The sequence below is a fragment of the Mytilus trossulus genome, chromosome 8, assembly GCF_036588685.1.
Source record: "Mytilus trossulus isolate FHL-02 chromosome 8, PNRI_Mtr1.1.1.hap1, whole genome shotgun sequence".
Classification (NCBI taxonomy): domain Eukaryota; kingdom Metazoa; phylum Mollusca; class Bivalvia; order Mytilida; family Mytilidae; genus Mytilus; species Mytilus trossulus.
Window position 1 is genome coordinate 20,974,435 of NC_086380.1, and position 18,834 is coordinate 20,993,268.

The 18,834-nt window shown below is 31.8% G+C and overlaps 1 protein-coding gene across 2 annotated transcripts; it reads right to left on the reverse strand.

Moving 5' to 3' along the window:
• Positions 1-5,781: 5,781 nt before the first annotated feature.
• Positions 5,782-16,381, reverse strand: LOC134681725 (uncharacterized). 2 transcript variants are annotated; one of them, XM_063541357.1, is made up of 7 exons: positions 15,988-16,381; positions 15,471-15,564; positions 14,967-15,002; positions 12,455-12,568; positions 9,783-9,947; positions 8,947-9,141; positions 5,782-6,343 (listed from the first exon to the last, which is right to left on the reverse strand). In XM_063541357.1, exons 2-7 carry the CDS (start codon positions 15,544-15,546, stop codon positions 5,814-5,816), a joined length of 1,116 nt encoding a protein of 371 aa, XP_063397427.1. In that variant the 5' UTR covers positions 15,547-15,564; positions 15,988-16,381; the 3' UTR covers positions 5,782-5,813. The 2 variants fall into 2 exon arrangements, with proteins under 2 accessions (XP_063397427.1, XP_063397428.1); XM_063541358.1 differs by lacking the exon at positions 14,967-15,002.
• Between the last annotated feature and the right edge of the window lie 2,453 nt (positions 16,382-18,834).

Consider the following 18,834-nt stretch of genomic DNA (forward strand, 5'->3'; position numbering starts at 1 on the left):
GCACGATATTTAGCCTGGTCGTCAACCTGTTTGACTAAAATATGTTAAATTTTGACCATAATTCTGACTGCAGTAATGATGGCCTTCTGATAGACACCGCGGGTTATGTATACATCATATATATATATAAACGAGTCTAAATTGAAAACTACGTTCAAACCTATGATTGCGTTGGATAAAAACCGCAATTTTTATACGTGTGCATGTCAAACAAATTTCGTTGTAGAAGGGTCTAAAAACAGCACAAACAACATTTTCCAAAAGACCAAAAAGGTGAAAAAGTATATTTAAACAAAACGCATTTGACTAACAGGTCGAACAACTGATGTTCTGTAACCCTGCTGACTGCCATTGACGATTGCCAAATAAAATTGATCACAAGATGTTACAAAATGGATCTGAATATATATATATAAAGTGCCTAGAAAATCAACCTAACGATGTTAGAGTAGATTTGATTCGTAACTTCCTCCCCGGCGCCGGGGCTGGAACCTGTACTTTATTTCTAACTTCTACGACAACACCGCCTAGCATTGTGCAGAGACCTTATCCCCTCCTCTAACTCTAGCTTATTTAAATAAGTCTACGTTTCGGGAGGTGTTACCTGCTCGTAGGAATTAAACAAGGATATATATATATATATGATGTATACATAACCCGCGGTGTCTATCAGATTCATGAACGAAAATGGAAAGCATTCATTGGAAAGTATTACCATGACGATAGTGTTAACATATCATTTATTTGCATGAACTTGCTTGAACAAAGATGCTAATGTAAACGGACAGATTTTTAAATATTGATAGAACTGAAAGACATTGTAATCTTTGTAATGCTAATGAACTTGATGATGAGTTTCATTACTTATTCAAATGTAACTTTTTCAACAATGTTAGAGCTAAATGTTTACCTTTAGATATATGTAATAACCCAAATGTTTTAAAATTAAAAAAGATATCTGATGAATACATCAGTTGTATTTACACTAACTGGAATAGCAAAATTTTGCAAAATTGTTATTTAAACTTTTTAATTAATACAAACTGTCATGTGCTTAATCATGTTACTGTTATCTGTAGGGAAACATCTGTTTGTGCCAAAATTGCGTCCTTTTACGCCACAAATTTTTTCTCCAATGCTACGTTTGCGCCACATGTTTTAAAATTACATAGTATCATTTGCGCCAAAATTAAACATACGTTTGCGCCAAACTACTCATTTATTCGGGCTTGGAACCTTTTGAAAATGTTTCTTTTTGTGAAGCAAATCTTCTTCTTAATGCTGCTGTATAGGTACTTCTCAATTTATTGTATGTAGTAGCTTGTAACTTCAATTTCTTGTCCAAAAACAAAGACATTGAAGGTTGAAATGCATAAAACCATAATAATTCCTAATAATAATAAAACCCATACACGTGGTGGGAACAAACATATGTGGCTAAAACATAATCAGTAAAAGCTTCTATTTTCTTCTCTATTCGAATATCGTTTATATATATATTCAGCAAAGCAATAAGTTTTATTCTCTCTTTTTATCATGACTGTCAGATGCTTGTTAAGTGATTTCTCTCCCGATGCTTTTATTCATAAGGAAATATCTTCCAACATATGATACTTTTAAGCCAAAAAAAAAAAAGAATAAATATAATATCAATCGGTAATATTTGTGATAAATACGTGTACAGGTAAATTGGCGCAAATGAGTTCCGAAAATTGGCGCAAATGAGTTCCGAAAATTCGCACAATTGATACATTTGAAAAACAGAATTTGGTGCAAATGATACCCCTGAAAAACAGTAATTGGCGGAAAAGGACTGCTGCCAATTTCACTTCCTGTCAAATATCAGTATTAATTATATATACTATTATTGCACCTTGTTTACCATGATGCTCTAATGCAAATATGTTCACATTTTTATTGTTTGTTAAAAAATGTTGTACTCGCATACCCCAGGTGGGGGCTTTAGTGAAATGAAATGTCTTATGTCTTATGTCTTAAATTTATTATGTGTTATGTCTTATGTCTTAAATGTCTTATTTCTTATGTAGATTTACATTTTTTTAGTAAATACTTATCTGTTGATGCATATTGTGAACATTTTATGTGTATATATATATATATAATAAGCTATTTTGAAAGACATAATGTCAAACCATAAAAGTTATTACAATGTAATACTCTACGAAAACTTATAAGATTTTTACCGATATTTTGCTAACTAAAGGCTAAATGGTTGCCGTTTGGGTTCTGTAACGTTAATAATTACAAATCTAACAAAAAATAAGTAATATGAAATACAGTGACATTGTTCGGCTATTTAGAATAGAATGTATGCACACGACAAAGTAAAAGCTTTTAAAAACGTTATCGGCTATATTTTATATGTATGTCTTAAAGTATCAAAGTTTAATATGATTCGCTTGTTAAAACGAAACTTCAACCAAAAAAACCCCAAACTTATTCCATGTGAACCAAACGGGATTATAAATAGGTTTGATGAATATTTCAACACACACCAGTTTATTTAAAATGTTCAAGTATGTAATTGTTGTAATTCAGAAATATATCATAAAGTACAAAATGTATCAACGTATACATGTTGTGAAAAGATATGGAATGTAAAGGACATGAGGGTAGAAATATGATAGCCACCTGATATGTTTTCTTTGTTTTTAACCTGTCATATTGAAAGCTTGTTCACGTATGCATGAATACACTTAAATATTACATATAATTATATTATTAACAGGGTTTTTTAAACTAGAAGACATTCGCATAGGAAATAGATATTACACGGAAAATCTTATTATTTGCGATAAACTGCTAACATGTCTTGTGGGAAATTTAAAAAAAACCAACATTTTGTGTCTACCCTTGTACAGATTATAAAGTTGCATCGGCGAGGGAACTTTGAAAAAGAGCAAAATCTTGTTTCCCAATAATAGAGTTTGTATCCTCTTGCATGAGGTCCTTACATCGATAAGTTGTAATGATTATCGACAGACGTTTTACACAAGGGTATCATAGTATTGGGTTTTCGTTCAGGTCATTATATAGTCTTTTTAAATCAATTCTTTAAATATACGAAATTTGCACAATTACTATAAAATTAATAAATAATTTCAACATTATACACATATAATTCTTCTTAAAATTAGTAATTATTTGTTTTTCTTACCTCGTAACCACTGCTATACAAATATGTACAAATAATATACATGAAAAATATACCGGGTTTTAAATTAATCTTTATAAAATTTACACGTAAAAGGACACTACTACCTGGTTTAAAATAATGTTTTTATGATTACCAAATTAAATCAGAACTAAATATAGAACTGTTGTAATATACTAAGCACTAGGTAGTTTTCAAAAACACTTATACTTGCTTCTTTGAATCAGATATATTTGACATATTCACAGTTTGGCGTTTAAAATTGCGATAGAAATAGAATATGGGGATTAGATTTGTTTTAAACAGTTAAACATCGATTATGGTAACCTTCAATAAACTCATCATAGATTGACATTTTGTCTTTGCAGCAAACGTGCGTTTTGTCTACAAAATGTTTATAAGTGACGCTCAAATAAAAAAAAAGTGACAAAGGCCAAAAAAAGTACGAAGCACAGCATCTCATCCAATTTTCAGAATTAACTATATGTCCAATATCACTACAACACAATTTGTTATGTTTATATTATACATTATAATGGTGTTTCCCTCTTCGAAACGCTTAACGCATGTTTATCAATAGTTATCAAAGGTACCAGGATTATAATTTAGTACGCCAGATGCGCGTTTCGTCTACATAAGACTCATCAGTGACGCTCATATCTAAATATTTATAAAGCCAAACAAGTACAAAGTTGAAGAGCATTGAGGATACAAAATTATAAAAAAAAGTTGTGCCATATACGGCTAAGGTAATCTATGCCTGTGATTAGAAAATCCTTAGTTTTTCGAAAATTCAAAGTTTTGTAAACAGGAAGTTTATAAATATGACCATGAAATATGATCATGAAATATTGAATAGGATATAGTTTTATAAGTTAAAAGAAGACTCAAATGAGATAAAAGTGATTCATGATATATGTAAAAGTTGTCCAGATTCGAATATTTAATGCATTCTTTAAATATCTGGAAGGAAGTGTACACTCTTATTTCGTATGAATTTATTTTTAATATAAGTATAAATTGAAATAAAGTGACCGGGATCTTCTCATAGATGGATATCATTTCATTATTTTACGTAATTGGTATACTATACGTGGATTTACATGAACTATGCAATAACGATAGAAAATGATACATTTATTTAGGTTTTCCATTTTAGGAATTATAGTGGCCTGTGTATTTTTATATTATGTATTGTACCAACAATCAAACATACGGACCCAATAAAATAAAGGTTACATTCCGAGATCCTCGTAAGAGATTAATATTACCATCGCATTGTGTTACATTTCAAGCAATCATTTAAACAGATGTGCGTTGGTATAGATGATGTTGTTATCAGCAAGTGTCGATTAGTTCAATCCAGCATTTTTTACATTTGAAAATGTCTGTACCAAATCAGGAATATGAAAGTTGTTGGTCATTTGTTTGATGTGTTTTATCATCTGATAAATCTGTTTGCCATTTGATTAGGGACTTTCCGTAATAAATTTTCATCGGAGTTCAGTTTTTTTTTGTAATTTTACTTTTTAAACTATGTTTAATATGTTGTTTTTGGTTTTTGCTTACCATGAAATCTATTATTTATAAATCGTTTTTCGACAATATCAATGACATCGATACACGTTTTATTTATGTTCCGCTGTCCTCATATTTAGTTCATGGAATTGCTTGTGTGATTCTCCTCGTTGTTTCTGAAGGGGTTCAAAGGTTTTTAATACTATTAATTTTAGATTGTGGTTATGCCTATCTAAATATTAGTATATCAAACTTTTGATTTTTGTTTTGTTTTCTAAAGCGATATTGGTGTTCCTGATTTCTTCTGTTATGCCGTCTGACCCACATATTATACACCACATTTAGACTGGGTTCAAGTTACAAATGTACCACCGATATAAGGTTTTGTAAACTCATAAATCTAAAAAAAACTGACAACGCCATGTCTAAAAATGAAAAAGACAAACAGACACACAATAATACACATGACACAACATAGAAAACTAAAGAATAAACATCACGAACCCCACCAAAAACTAGGGGTGATCTTAGGTGCTCTGGAATGGTAAGCAGATCCTGCTCCACCTGTAGCACCCGTCGTATTGCTTATGTGATAACAAATCCGGTAAATAGTCTAACTCGGTAGGTCACATTCATAAAAGGGAAGGGGATTATAGTTACGACGTAAGGAACATATCCGATATCATTTGTGACATTTACGCATCTATCCCATCGAACTAGAGATAAAGGATACTACAGATACAGTTAAGTTGTGCTCATATATTGACATATAGAAATTGACAATGAAGGTCGGTTGAAAACATAACTTTACGACAAAAGAGATGATTTCAGCTTTTCAATTGTGAACTTTCCATTTCTAAGTAGCAACATTCCAGCAGCATCTGCATGCGGGGTATATATCTCTCAAAGGAAAAGCTGAGGAAGGGGGATTGGTAAAATTAATATAGACTCGTTCATTAAATCCAAACAAATCAAAAGTATGCAAAAGATCAAAACATTTTATAATTAGATATAAACTGAGCCATTTACATTATTTAGCCGTCTATGATGCCACAATGATATAAAAAGGGAAAGACTTGAACGCAGAATTCGCATATCAAATTATTTATTTTCGGTTTATTCACTGGTATTCTGCTTCAACATCTAAATCTGGTTTTACTGAAGTAACACTTGATCTTATATCATTGTATGCATGTTCATGTTTGGTGTTTTCGTTTTGATGGAGAACAGTGTATAGATTTGAATACTGTGTTTCATTTGATACATAACTGTTGCTCTTTTCACTCGCGTCGCTTATTGGGGAATTATGAAAACTACCAGAACTGTTTTTTGTGTCGGTAATAACTTGTACAGTTTCAGCTAAGCAGCTCATGTTAATATTTGATGATGTGGGTAAGCTCGTTCTTACATTTGATGCGGAAGTGATATTTTCTAAACTCATTTCAGTTTCTACTTCTATTACTTCATACAGCCCTTCTCTGTTGGTCTCTGGTTCTCTGGATGTAACATCTATTTGTGGCTCAGTATTTTTCTTGCTTCTTCTTATTCGCATCTGTATTAAGCAGTTGCATACATTTGAAACGACCAGAGTAACAACAAAAGCAGAAACAATCAAACCAAAGGTTAAAAAAGTAAAGTTCACTTCAGATTCTGAAAAAAAAAGAAATTTAAGAAAATGAAAAATGTGGATTTGATATTCAAAGTTTTATCTAAACCAAAGCTATCAACCATCAGAAACATATATTGTTCTAATAATATTTTCTATTATATAATTAGCATTGATATGAGAGCTTATGTGTATTGAACGGAAGAACACAAGCCATAATTTCCCACCGGGCTGTTCGCGATAAGGTTTATTTAATCCAGTGGTAAATTTGTTTGTACAGAACAAGCTGTTATTAGAAAACAGATGTTAACATAGAGAATAATAAATGGCAAAATCCGTATCATATGTCGTATCATCCCGAGACATCAATATCAACCCAAGGGCCTTAAGGCCCGATGGATGATATTGGTCGAGGGTGATACGGCATGTGATACGGATTTTGCCATGCATTATACGCTTTATCATATATTTCAACAGAAGAGCAGTATATTATATGAACTGTTTTCTGATCCATAGCACTGTGTTACCTTCAGTTTTAATTTTTTCTTGTTTCAAAGGCCTTAAAAGAACTGCCAATTTACTTATCCTAAACATGGGTTACCTTACAATTTGAGTGCGGTTGTTTTAAAAATATTTTGTTTATTATTATTATTATTTGTGTGTTTTGTATTTTCTATAGTTGCATTTAGTGTACCAAACAATACAATATGTCACATGCAATATGAAAACTTGACGTTCGTGACGTCACATACCAAACAATGACGTCATTCAAAAAATTGACCAATTTTGAGGAAACATTTTTGTAAGCCAAAAAAAATACCAAAACTGACTTTAAAAAAAAAAAGTAGGGGTGTGATAAAAGGTATGCGATAAAAGGTAGGGGTGTGATAAAGGGTATGTGATAGAAGGTAGGGGTGTGATAAAGGGTATGCGATAAAGGGTGCGCATCAAAGTTGCGCGATATGGATTAAACAGCAGGCTATTTATCAAATATGCAAAACTACTGTATATACTACTCAACATATGATAAGTGGTTATATCCAGTAATGTAGATTTCAAAATGAAGATAGTTTAGTTCTTGCTAACAAACGCCATTGACAATTATGAATCATCTCATAGTACAACATGTAGTAATAATGATCATAAAACTGTTAATACTTCTAATCTTTGCTTTCAAAATTTCAATGTTTCAAAATGTCTCTATAGAAAATGGTAACATAAATATATATGGAGGTAGTGATGCTATTGTTAAACAATAATTGTGTTTTTGTTGCAGTAGCATTCATAATTTAACTTTTTTATAAAGTTTTTGACTGTTTTAGTTATTTCATTTGTTTATTTACCTTAAATAAAACAATTGTCGGAAGTATATAATAAGGCGATTAGAACATTGCCTTTTTCAAATCGGACGAGTATCATCCCTCGACACATATAAGAATCTCGACTACGGCTCGGACTGATATGGGGGTGAATGAATTGGACCCGGGCCAATTTTGAAAAACCCATGTATTAATCTATACTTTTCAAGCAATGTTTCTATATATAATAAACTTGAAAAATAAGATTTTTTCTGATATTAAACCTATGAAGGTGTGCACAAATAACCTTCATTAAGTGCTCTGGAATGTGTATGAAGGAAAACTATAAGGCTGGGTGAAAATATCAATGATTATAGTAATATATTTTAAATTATATCAATTCTGGTTGAACTTTAATAAAAGAAAAAACCGCTCTTCTTTGTTCACATTTGTTCTAACAATATTTTTTTTCAAGTTAATTTTAAACAGGTTAATCTTTTTGGCATTGCAAGGGGAAATTTGTGGAAATCCACTTGCATATTTGTTTAACAAAATAATGATGGTAAGTGTATTATTTTAAGTTGTAAACATTGACTTTAGGTGCGATGTCATCATAAGAACATGAAGAAAGCGTGTAACTTTTCAATTCTTCAATTTGTCGAAATTTAAAAGAAATTTTTATATGCAGTTATAGGGACCTTTCTTGTAAAAATCCGGTGATTGAAATACACGAAGTGCGAAGGGATTACACAAAATTGATAGAGAGAGTGTCACCAAACGTAAACATCGCTCCGTCATCGAAATAACCTGTATGTGTTCATGTTATTCACATGCTTACCTGAGTATCTATGTTGATTGTTTACAAAGATGACAATCGGTGAAATTCAGCTTCAATCACGACCATTAGTTAGCTGCGATATCATTACAAATTACACTTACTGAGTGATATTATACGAAATGGATGCGTAAATTGTTAAAATCGTGCATAGAAGACTAAGTTTATGATTTATATTAACATTATGTATCACCAGTCACTCGTTTCATGAAATACTAAGGCCTTTTCTACCACAGGCATAGATTACCTTAGCTGTATTTAGCAAAACGTTTAGGAATTTTGGTCCTCAATGCTCTTCAACTTCGTACTTTATTTGGGCTTTTTAACTTTTTTGGATTCGAGCGTCACTGATGAGTCTTTTGTAGACGAAACACGCGTCTGGCGTATATACAAAATTTAGTCCTGGTATCTATGATGAGTTTATTTATATGACTTTAATCATACCACAAAAGTGTTGTATTTCATTCACATTAAATTACAATGAATTTATATTAAAACTATTAAAATATTTTACCTTGGTCCTCTTTCTCCTCGGGACGATCCACTTCTTTGTGCGTTGTAGTTTCTACTTGTAATGACGATAATGTTGTTTCCGTTAGTAAAGACAATGAGTGTGTCTCTGTTATTTGTGACGCCTCTGTTGTTTCCGCAGTTGAGAAGGACACCGAAGTGACTGAAAATACTGTTCGTTCTGAAGATTGTGTTGTCCCTGTTGGTAGAAATGTTTTGTTTGTTGTTTGTAGTAATGTTTGTGTAGTCTCTTTTGTTATTGGTGATTATATATATAAAAAAGAAAATGTGGTATGATTGCCAATGAGACAACTATCCACAAAAGACAACAGACATTAACAGCTATAGGTCACCGAACGGCCTTCAACAATGAACAAAGCCCATACCATATAGTCAGCTATAAAAGGCCCCGATTAGACAATGTAAAACAATTCAAACGAGTAAACTAACAGCTATATTTATGTAAAACAAAATGAACGAAAAAACAAATATGTAACACATAAACAAACGACAACCACTGAATTTACAGGCTCCTGACTTGGGACAGGCACATACATAAATATTGTGGCGGGGTTGATTTTTATGTAACTTACGTTGGTGTAGTCTCTGTTAGTAATTACGATTGTTTTGATTCTGTTGGTAATAATGTCTGTACTGGTTTATTTGGTACTGATCGACAATCGTGTTTTCTGTTGATTTTGCCGATTGTGTTGTCACTGTGGGTAATGAAAAGGTCGTTGTTTCTGTTGGTAATAAAGTGACTATTGTCACTGTAGGCAATGAAAATAGTACTTAAATGAAATTAAATAAGACAGAATAGAGAAAGAGACAGGTTTATACCAATTGAGGTTGAAGTAGTGTCTGATTCCGTAGTATCTTCAACACAAGATCTCTCATCAGAGCCATCTGAACACTCTGTAAGTCCATTACATCTTGCTCCATGTCCCACACATTGTCCATTAGAACACGGATGTAACCTCTCCGGGCAAGATATAATTACAGAACCTGAAAATCATATGCTCGAAGATAATATTTTGTTTTTGATTCCTATCAAGACATTTCGGTCATATAACAATTGTTCCACACGATATGTTAAAAATGTATAAGTTTTACAGTTTATTGGTTTAAAATATCTTTTGACTTTTATTATAGCTCCCAATTCAAGAACACGGAGAACATGTATCGTTTACTTATCTTCCTTCCCTATGTCTATATCACCGTGCTCTATCGCTTCGTAATTCTCGTATCAAGACTTGACACGAGTACATGCAATATCAGCGACGTCACAATGTGAGAGGAGAAGTTATCAGCGACGTCTTAATGCGAGGGGAGACGTTATCAAGCGTGCTTTCGTCAAAAATAAACTGTTTTAGAATGAGGGAACATACCAATAATAGAACGATTAACAGATAATCGGGTTTTCTTCGTAAAGATATCGTAAAATATCAGCCGCTCGACACAATGTGTAACTTTTTAGCTCGTTCGCTGCGCTCACTCGCAAAAAAGGTTCATATTGTGGCTCGCGGCTGTTATTCTACGATATCAATCTGAAGAAAAACAAATAATCTATACTTATCAGCCCTACATAGTTCAGGTAGAACAAAATAGCTCAGCCCAATTTGCCAAGAAGCAAATCAAGGGTTAAGTGAGTAGGTCAGTAACAATAAAAAATGATCTTCATAAAATGAGCTCAGACGTAAAAAGCATCTGCCACAGAGAAAACAACAAGGAAACTCTTGGAAAGTCAGTTATTATAGTTACTGTTCTATATGATATCATGTAAGGTTAGAGGGTTTGATTTCAGCATGTTAATTAAAGATAAGATTGTACGATTTTGTTTACTTATTGTGCTATGTAAAAGAAGTAGGTCCGGAAAGGGCCGATTTTGGCTTCAAATTCGGGTCCATCTGACAAAAGATTTTGGACACTTTTTAAACACTTAAGTGTCCATTTCAATTGATTCAACTAGTTTTTGTGAAAGATTTTAACTGATTCACTCATAAAAAACGCTTCGATTTTAGCTTAAATATGAAAAATCTATCAAATCTGCTTAAAAATTTCATTTTTCAGATGGTTTTGTCAAAAATGAAAGTGGCCGCATCCGTGTTCATCCTCGACCTTATACATGTTATGTATGATCATCAAATACAACTTAAATTTGAATATTAAGAGTGAACACAAATGCGGCCACCTCCTAAAATTTAACAAAAATTCCAAAAAATTAAGATTTCAGTAATTTAGCATGACTTAATGATGCTAGTACCCGATATATGTACATTGTTTTGTAAACAGCAGCCCATATTTATGTAGCAGAAGTATTATAATTTCCAATAAATACATAAAAGTTTACATTTTAATAATTTTGTAAAACTGATACTTTTGGGACCAAAATAGGGTCTTACTCGACTTTCTCCTTTTTTAACATTTGTTTATTACAGTTGATGTGGTAATCATCTGTCTTCTTATTTGAAAACATCGTGAAGCAATAAATACAGGTATATGATACAAATAAACATGTACACAGCTACTTTTGCATAGGTTTTAGTTCTGTACTAAAAATATGCAGTACTGGACATTAACTTTTAATATTTAGTACTACTTCTTTACTTTAAAATTATGGTAATATTTAGGTACTCGTATTTTACAGTACTTGATTTGCACTAAATATTTTTGTACAGAAATAATACAATATTCCATGTTTGAAAATCATAACTTTGAGAGATCTGAAATAGAAAAATCTTACAAAATGCTGAAAATGTAACAATAGTAACCAAAAATCGTAGTACCTAAATTTCAAGTACAAATACAGTACTGTAAAATAAAGGTACCTAAATATTACCATAATTTTGTAGTAACACAATAGTACTGAATATTAAAAGTAAATTTCCAGTACTACAAATTTTTAGTACAGAAATAGTACCTATGCAAAAGTTGCTGTGTATAGAGGGACAAAAAAAAATTGCAAAGTAGAATTAAAAGAAATGATATTCCTATGTTGCCAATTTAACATAAGAGCACTCCCATTTCCTTTTTTAAGATAAAAAGAAATGTTAATCGTTGAAAGGACAGATATTCCATAACGGCTAGTCAATATGTAAAGGCCTAAGGACACATATATTCTATAGCGGTCAGTCAATGTAATGTTAATAAATTCTACCGGAGAATGGGTCACAACTTTGAACTTTTTTTACATAGAAAAAATTCAAGTTCTATGTGCCATAAAATGATTAAACAAATGTACCCGACGCATCATTACAGTATTAGATATGTAGCTAAATAGAGACATTGATGTTCAATTGTCAAATAGCTTTCACTTTCAAAATATAAAAGATATTTGGTCGCATAAAATTCTCGTACAAAATTTATTTATAGAGCATATGTTTTGAGAGAAATTATAAAGTATGAAAGTCCAATAAAGTACGAAGTGGAACAGGGATTATTAACCATATGTTTTTTTCAGAATATGTATCACATAAATTATCAATATATATAATTGTGTGTATATTACTCACAATTGACCTCATCAGAAAAGTCACGGCACTCTAAACTGTTGTCGCATCTAAATGCTATATCTATACATGATCCGTCGTCGACACATTGAAACTGAAGAGTGGTACACAGCAGGCCTACAAAAAGTAAACTAAAAGAAAATTGTCGAACAGAATAAATATGGCGTGTGTACTGAACATCTTGCACTTCAGTTGGTAAAACCTATACATACTGTCTTAGCTACTTTTTGTAACGATGCTTTAGAATAATTTCATATTATGTCTATCGATATACATAGTTACGATACTTTACATGTAGAAGATATATGACACATGTACGTAAATGACAAATGATTTATTTTTATGGAAAGGTCATTTTAAGCCTGCAAAATATAATATTAATTGTGCTGTAAGGAAGATATGAATATAGGTCTTAGCTTTCTAGGTCTACATCGTAACTACGTCAAAAATGAAAAAAAGGAGGGAATGATCATTTTCAAACAAAAAAAATATAAACTAAAAAGAATGATTAGCTCTGTATAAATATTATGATATAAGCCACGTTTTATCCGACGGAGTATACCACTATTAAATAGTTATAATTCGATTAAGCGAAATCAAATCCGGATCATTAGTTTAAACCCACGGAAACACGCCAACTATAAGAGGAAAACAATAGAAGCAACAAGATACTGCACTACAACAAAAGGAAACGTTACCACGCTGTATTTTTGCGCCTGTGTAAACTCAGGACTCTCTACCCTTTTGTTAGTCTTGATTTTTTTTCATTTTAGTTCATGTATATGTTTTGGAGTTTTGTGTGACGTCCATTTTTACTGGACAAGTACACAATTTCTTTTAGGGACCAGTTGAGAACAACCTCCAGGTGCGGTATTTTCTCGCTGTGTTGAAGACCCATTGGTGGCCTTCGGATGTGGTCCGCTCTTTGATCGGGTTGTTGTCTCTTTGACATATTCCCCATTTGTTTCTCAATTTCATGTTAATATATATATAAACGAACTGTAGATAACAACTGCCGTATTCTTGACTTGGTACCGGACATTTTATGAAAGAGTGGTGCTAGCAACATCGCTCGACTATAAAGCAATGTTTAAAATGTCGATAATAAATCAACATTTCTGTTGTGTGACATTAACATTGTTACAGGTAAATTTCAAAAATTAAGATAGATTGATTTTAGTTGGAGACACGTACTAAATCATCGAGTTTGTAATTATTTCTAAATCATGAAAAGAATACTAAAATGGAATACTGTTGGTAATGGTGTTATCAGTTGTAATTTCGAACCATTTCGGTGTAAATAAAGGCGATGTTCAATAAATCCATGGACAAAAAACAAAATCGGGGTAACAAACTACAAACGAGGGAAACGCATTAAATAGAAGAGAACAACGACACAACACTAAAATGTAACACACACAGAAACGAACCAAGCATCAGACAAAATTCCCCGAGAATAACAATTATAACATCAAAACCAAATACATGAAACTGTTTATGAATAAAATTTATGTGCATACAACTGCTTTAAACTGAACAACATAAACATGAAGAAGCTGAATTTTATATCCAAACTTGTACATACATATAAAAAATAAGAAAAACGAATTACTGAAATAAAAGACAATATCATGTAAGACCGAACAGTGAACAAAGGAAAACAGAAACCCCCAAACAACCACTCAGCACAAACTGACATACCGGTCTCACACGTATACGAAAGTAAAAACAAATGCCCGAAAGCGGGATATAAACATTACGTATATATCATCATAAAAAGATATTCTAATAGGAGAACAAAAACTTGATCATGATAGGGAGGATGATCTATATTAAGTACTTAATCATTCCTAATATAAGATATTTAGCGTCTCTCTCGGTGGAAGGTAGACCAGTTTTGATTCAGTTTGACCAAATTTGTATTTGTATGCAATATTAAAGCGGAAACGATAAAACGCTCCGTATTACTAGAAATGTTAATTCAGAAAATGACATATAGAATCTAAACATTTTTTTTAAGAGATGATTTAAAGATATATTTTTTAATTGGGCTGCTATACAACAAGGTTATTCAAACAAATGTTTTGTAGATGAATCTGTATATGGTAAACGCTCTACCCGAAATAAAGAATTACAAATTTAACCGTGAAATAATAAAAGTTTTGCTTAAGACTAACAAATGTATACATCCTTATTCATGTTACCTACCACATACGTTATATGGGACAATCAATTGATATAATCGATAACAAGATCACCATTTATTGTCATTATAATTCACTATTTAAAACAAAATCTAGATAAAGCTAGAGTACAATAATTTCCACAAAAACAGTAAAACAACCGTTAACCAGAAACACAAGATATATTTTCACAAAAAAACCAAGCTAGCTATGAAATTCCGATATCTTTTTTCTTTTAACGCTAGATGACATAAATATGTTATATTAATGACATATCTGTCTTTTGACTTTTATATAAACTTTTTTGTAAACGATTACCAATATGCTGTTACCTGTTGTCCTAGCAGGCATTGAAGAGGCAGTGGTTTCTGAAGTTTAAGAAGAAATAGTTGGTATGAGAGAAACAAATACAGTTGATATTTTTATTTGATAGAGAACTTTTTATTTTATATTTCCCTTGGGGTTTTGTAGTTATGCCAAGTACCATTTGACTTAAGATCGATATTTGAAGCGTATTCCCCATGGGTAATAATTTTGAATATCTGACCGTGCTGCAATTTGGTCATGTTACAAAAATGACTGCCTAACATTTTATTCTAAGAAACCAATAACTCATCATTAAGTATCAACATGCAAAAGCCTTACTAAACTTTTTTTTTTTTTTTTTTTTTTTTTAAATTTGTCAACTTTAATTTATTTATGCATAATGCACACCGCATTTTTACGCTAAACAATTCTCCAGCTAAAAGGTCCCATGCTACACACAGAAACGAGGGAAAACAGTACAGTGCCATTGCGCTACGAAAGAGAGATAATAGATAAAAAGATTATATTACCTCCTGTACATATTTTAATGAAGAAGATCAGAAAAAGAATTTTCACTGTCGTTAAAGATGTACAAGTAGTGTTCATTCTATCTCATTGTAGCTGCTGTTGAAAATAATCAATAATATTTACATGAAATATATGGCTTTAAGATGTATGATAATAACATGTAAAATATATAAATGAAATGTACACGTATTGAATTTATAATTATCTGTCTTAGTTTCTTGATAATTATTATAAATTTCATTTGTCAGACTGATGGCAAAGTCCAAGTAAATGACATGTAGTTAAGATATCTATATTAGTATTTCAATCCATTCATCGTCACTTAGGAGGAGTTTTAGAAAAAAAATCAGCCCTTCTCCACTTGGAATTAAGGCGGGCGGTGAAAATCTTCAATTTCTAAACTGAATACTTAAACTTTAAGAAAATTCTTACATAAAACGAAATGCAGACGGGTTGTAAAGATGTTTGACTTCACCGAAATGATATATTTTCAACCAGAGGTGAATTCTTTAAACTTACAAATATTTATTCTAAAATCTTCAATCTCTATTCCACATGCTCAATTGAAAGACCGACTGCTTTAATTGATTATGCAGAGCTGAGAAAACGTAGACACCAATTGCTTTGCAAAAAGATAAGAATGCATTTGTAACAACAACATACATTTGAGATTAGAGGATTGAAATTTCAACACACAGACTCACATTATTAACTGTTACAATGTTACTGACCGTGAATTTGTATTGCTCTTGCTTTATTCATGGGAAGATTACTCTTTAGATACATCTTTGTACTTTTTTGCCCTTTCGATCTTTTATATCTGGACGACACTGGTGAGTCTTGTGGACGAGGCGCGTTTTTAGTGTATTGAATTTTAAACCTGATGCTTTTTGTTATCTATTAATAATGTGTTTCTTTGTCTGATATGTTCTCCTATTTATTTGTATTGTAGTTCTGTAATACTATGTTGTAATAACAATGTTATTTTTAACATGGCCATTAAAGTGCGAGGTTAAGCATGCCACAAAACCAGGTTCAACCCACCATTTTTTCCCTTTAAAAATGTCCTGTACCAAGTCAGGAAGATGGCCATTGTTATATTATTGTTCGTTTCTGAGTGTGTAACATTTTGACGTTGCGTCGTTTGTTTTCTCTTTTTTTTAGTGTTAATTCACATTGCGATAAGACGTGTCACGGTACGTCACGGTACTTGTCTATCCCAAAGTCATGTATTTGGTTTTGATGTTATATTTGTTATTCTCGTGGGATTTTGTCTGATGCTTTGTCCGTTTCTGTGTGTGCTATATTTAAGTGTTGTGTCGTTGTTCTCCTCTTTATTAAATGCGTTTCCCGCGGTTTTAGTTTTTTACCCCAATTTTGCTTTTTGTCCATGGATTTATGAGTTTTGAACAGCAGTATACTACTGTTGCCTTTCTTTATACATCGGGTCCCGAACTTTAAGAGTTAATAAGATGGGTTTGTTGCCGTAATTTGTCTCATGTTTTCGATATTTCATTATCGGTATACTAATGCCGCATGAAACTATTTATTTGTGTGTATATAACACGACATTGTTTATTCAATAATGAACATTTATACCTCAATGGGGTTGAAAGCATACATGATTTAATGCGTAAAAAAACAATAAAATAACAAAACATTATATATATAAGTATCTCTCATGCAGTTGTTGAGTCCACCCTCCTCAGTGACCAGTACAGTGGTATTTGGACAGTCAGTATGATCGGAAAATTCAGAAGATACTTCATAATTACCAATCTAACACATAACGTATATGAACGGATATATAGAAAAATAATTCAAAAATCTATAACGGAATGTATGTATATGCCAATAAAAAATGCTTTAGATGTTTTCGACTGAATACTATTTGTATGCCAAAAAGTATCAATACTTAAGATGATGTCCAGCCTGTAAAACGCAACTACACCGACACACAAAATAATCTGCTCTTTGTGGAAAAAAAACAATGTGTTTATGAATAGTAGGCTAAAGGATATTTTATGTGTACAAGTTAACAGTCAACGGTGTTTAGATATGAAATGAATGCTATTCATAAATTCATAAAATACTAAACACAAATACATGTTGTGAAAATATTGATTTAAATGGCATGAGGGTAGAAATATGATAGCCCCGAAATTTGCTATTATGTGTTAAACCTGTCATTCTAAAATTAGGTTGACGTATGCATGACAATGTTACATTATATACGCATATTAAATATTACATTAAATCATAATTAATAGGTGTTGTTTCCTTTCTTTTAATCTAACAAATATTCAGATTGGAAATCGAAATAACAAGAAGAATAGCATTGCATATAATAACTGCCTGCATTACATGTGGAACACTTATTTGAATAAATATATTTTACGTTATTGACAGCCTTAGTTAATCTTTGTTTGTTTATGTCTGTCAGTCAGGTGCTCATCTATAATTAAAGTAATGAACCAAAACTGACTATAAGTAAGTAGTACTGCTTTTTCGTTGTTTTGAAACATCAAATTTAATACAATATATTCATTTGTTTTGTCATGTTGTCCCATTGACTTTATCAATTATTTTTATCAATAGTCCCTGTAAAATCTGTTTATCATTGCTGACTTGAGTCGATGTTGAGCTTGACACGTTGCAAACTTACTTGTCTAATGTAAAAAAAACATACTATTTACGAACCATATTTGGCTGGTAGTTTTGCTTGTTAGGTTCAATTGCCGTTTCAGTTATGTATACCATTTCTCATATAAACCATGTATATTGTGTACAGGTTTTGAAACGTGCGCCTTGACAATGTGATCAACTACTTTCATTTTACGCATCATACAAAATCAAATTGTCTTACCTTATATAATTTTGATATACAATTTTACTTCTGTAATACAAATATGAACATATAGATATACTGGTTTTAAATTTAACGTTATGGAATTTCCATTTAAAACGACACTTCTACCTGGTTTGCAAAATATATATTTAAAAGAGAAATAAAATTGAATCAATATTAAATATAAAATTGAGACAATATTACAAACACTACATGCATGTATTTTTGGAATACACTTGAAAATAAACGCATATACATCAAATAAAGTTGACCCATGACAAGTTTGCCATTTTACATTTGAATTAATGCGGGGTTCACACATTGCCGATTATTGCTCCCGTTTGAGATCAGACAGCGATACGACACGAAAAGTGAAAAAGTCGGATTAGTATCCTCAATTATCTGGAATGTCCTATTATTGTCTGAACGCAGTCGTTTTAGTTCGTAACAGATTCCTCCTGGTCGGGAAGGGTCCGAATAGTTCGGCAAAGCACCCAGACAGTTAGGTGCGTCCCGTA

Bases quoted from the DNA above. Each gene is read 5' to 3' on its own strand.
- LOC134681725 (XM_063541357.1), bottom strand. From the start codon at position 15,546: ATGAACACTACTTGTACATCTTTAACGACAGTGAAAATTCTTTTTCTG. The intron at 15,003-15,470 runs GTAATATAATCT...CTTAAACTTCAG, and splicing joins CATTAAAATATGTACAGGAG to AAACCACTGCCTCTTCAATG. The intron at 12,569-14,966 runs GTAACAGCATAT...TACTTTTTGTAG, and splicing joins AATGCCTGCTAGGACAACAG to GCCTGCTGTGTACCACTCTT.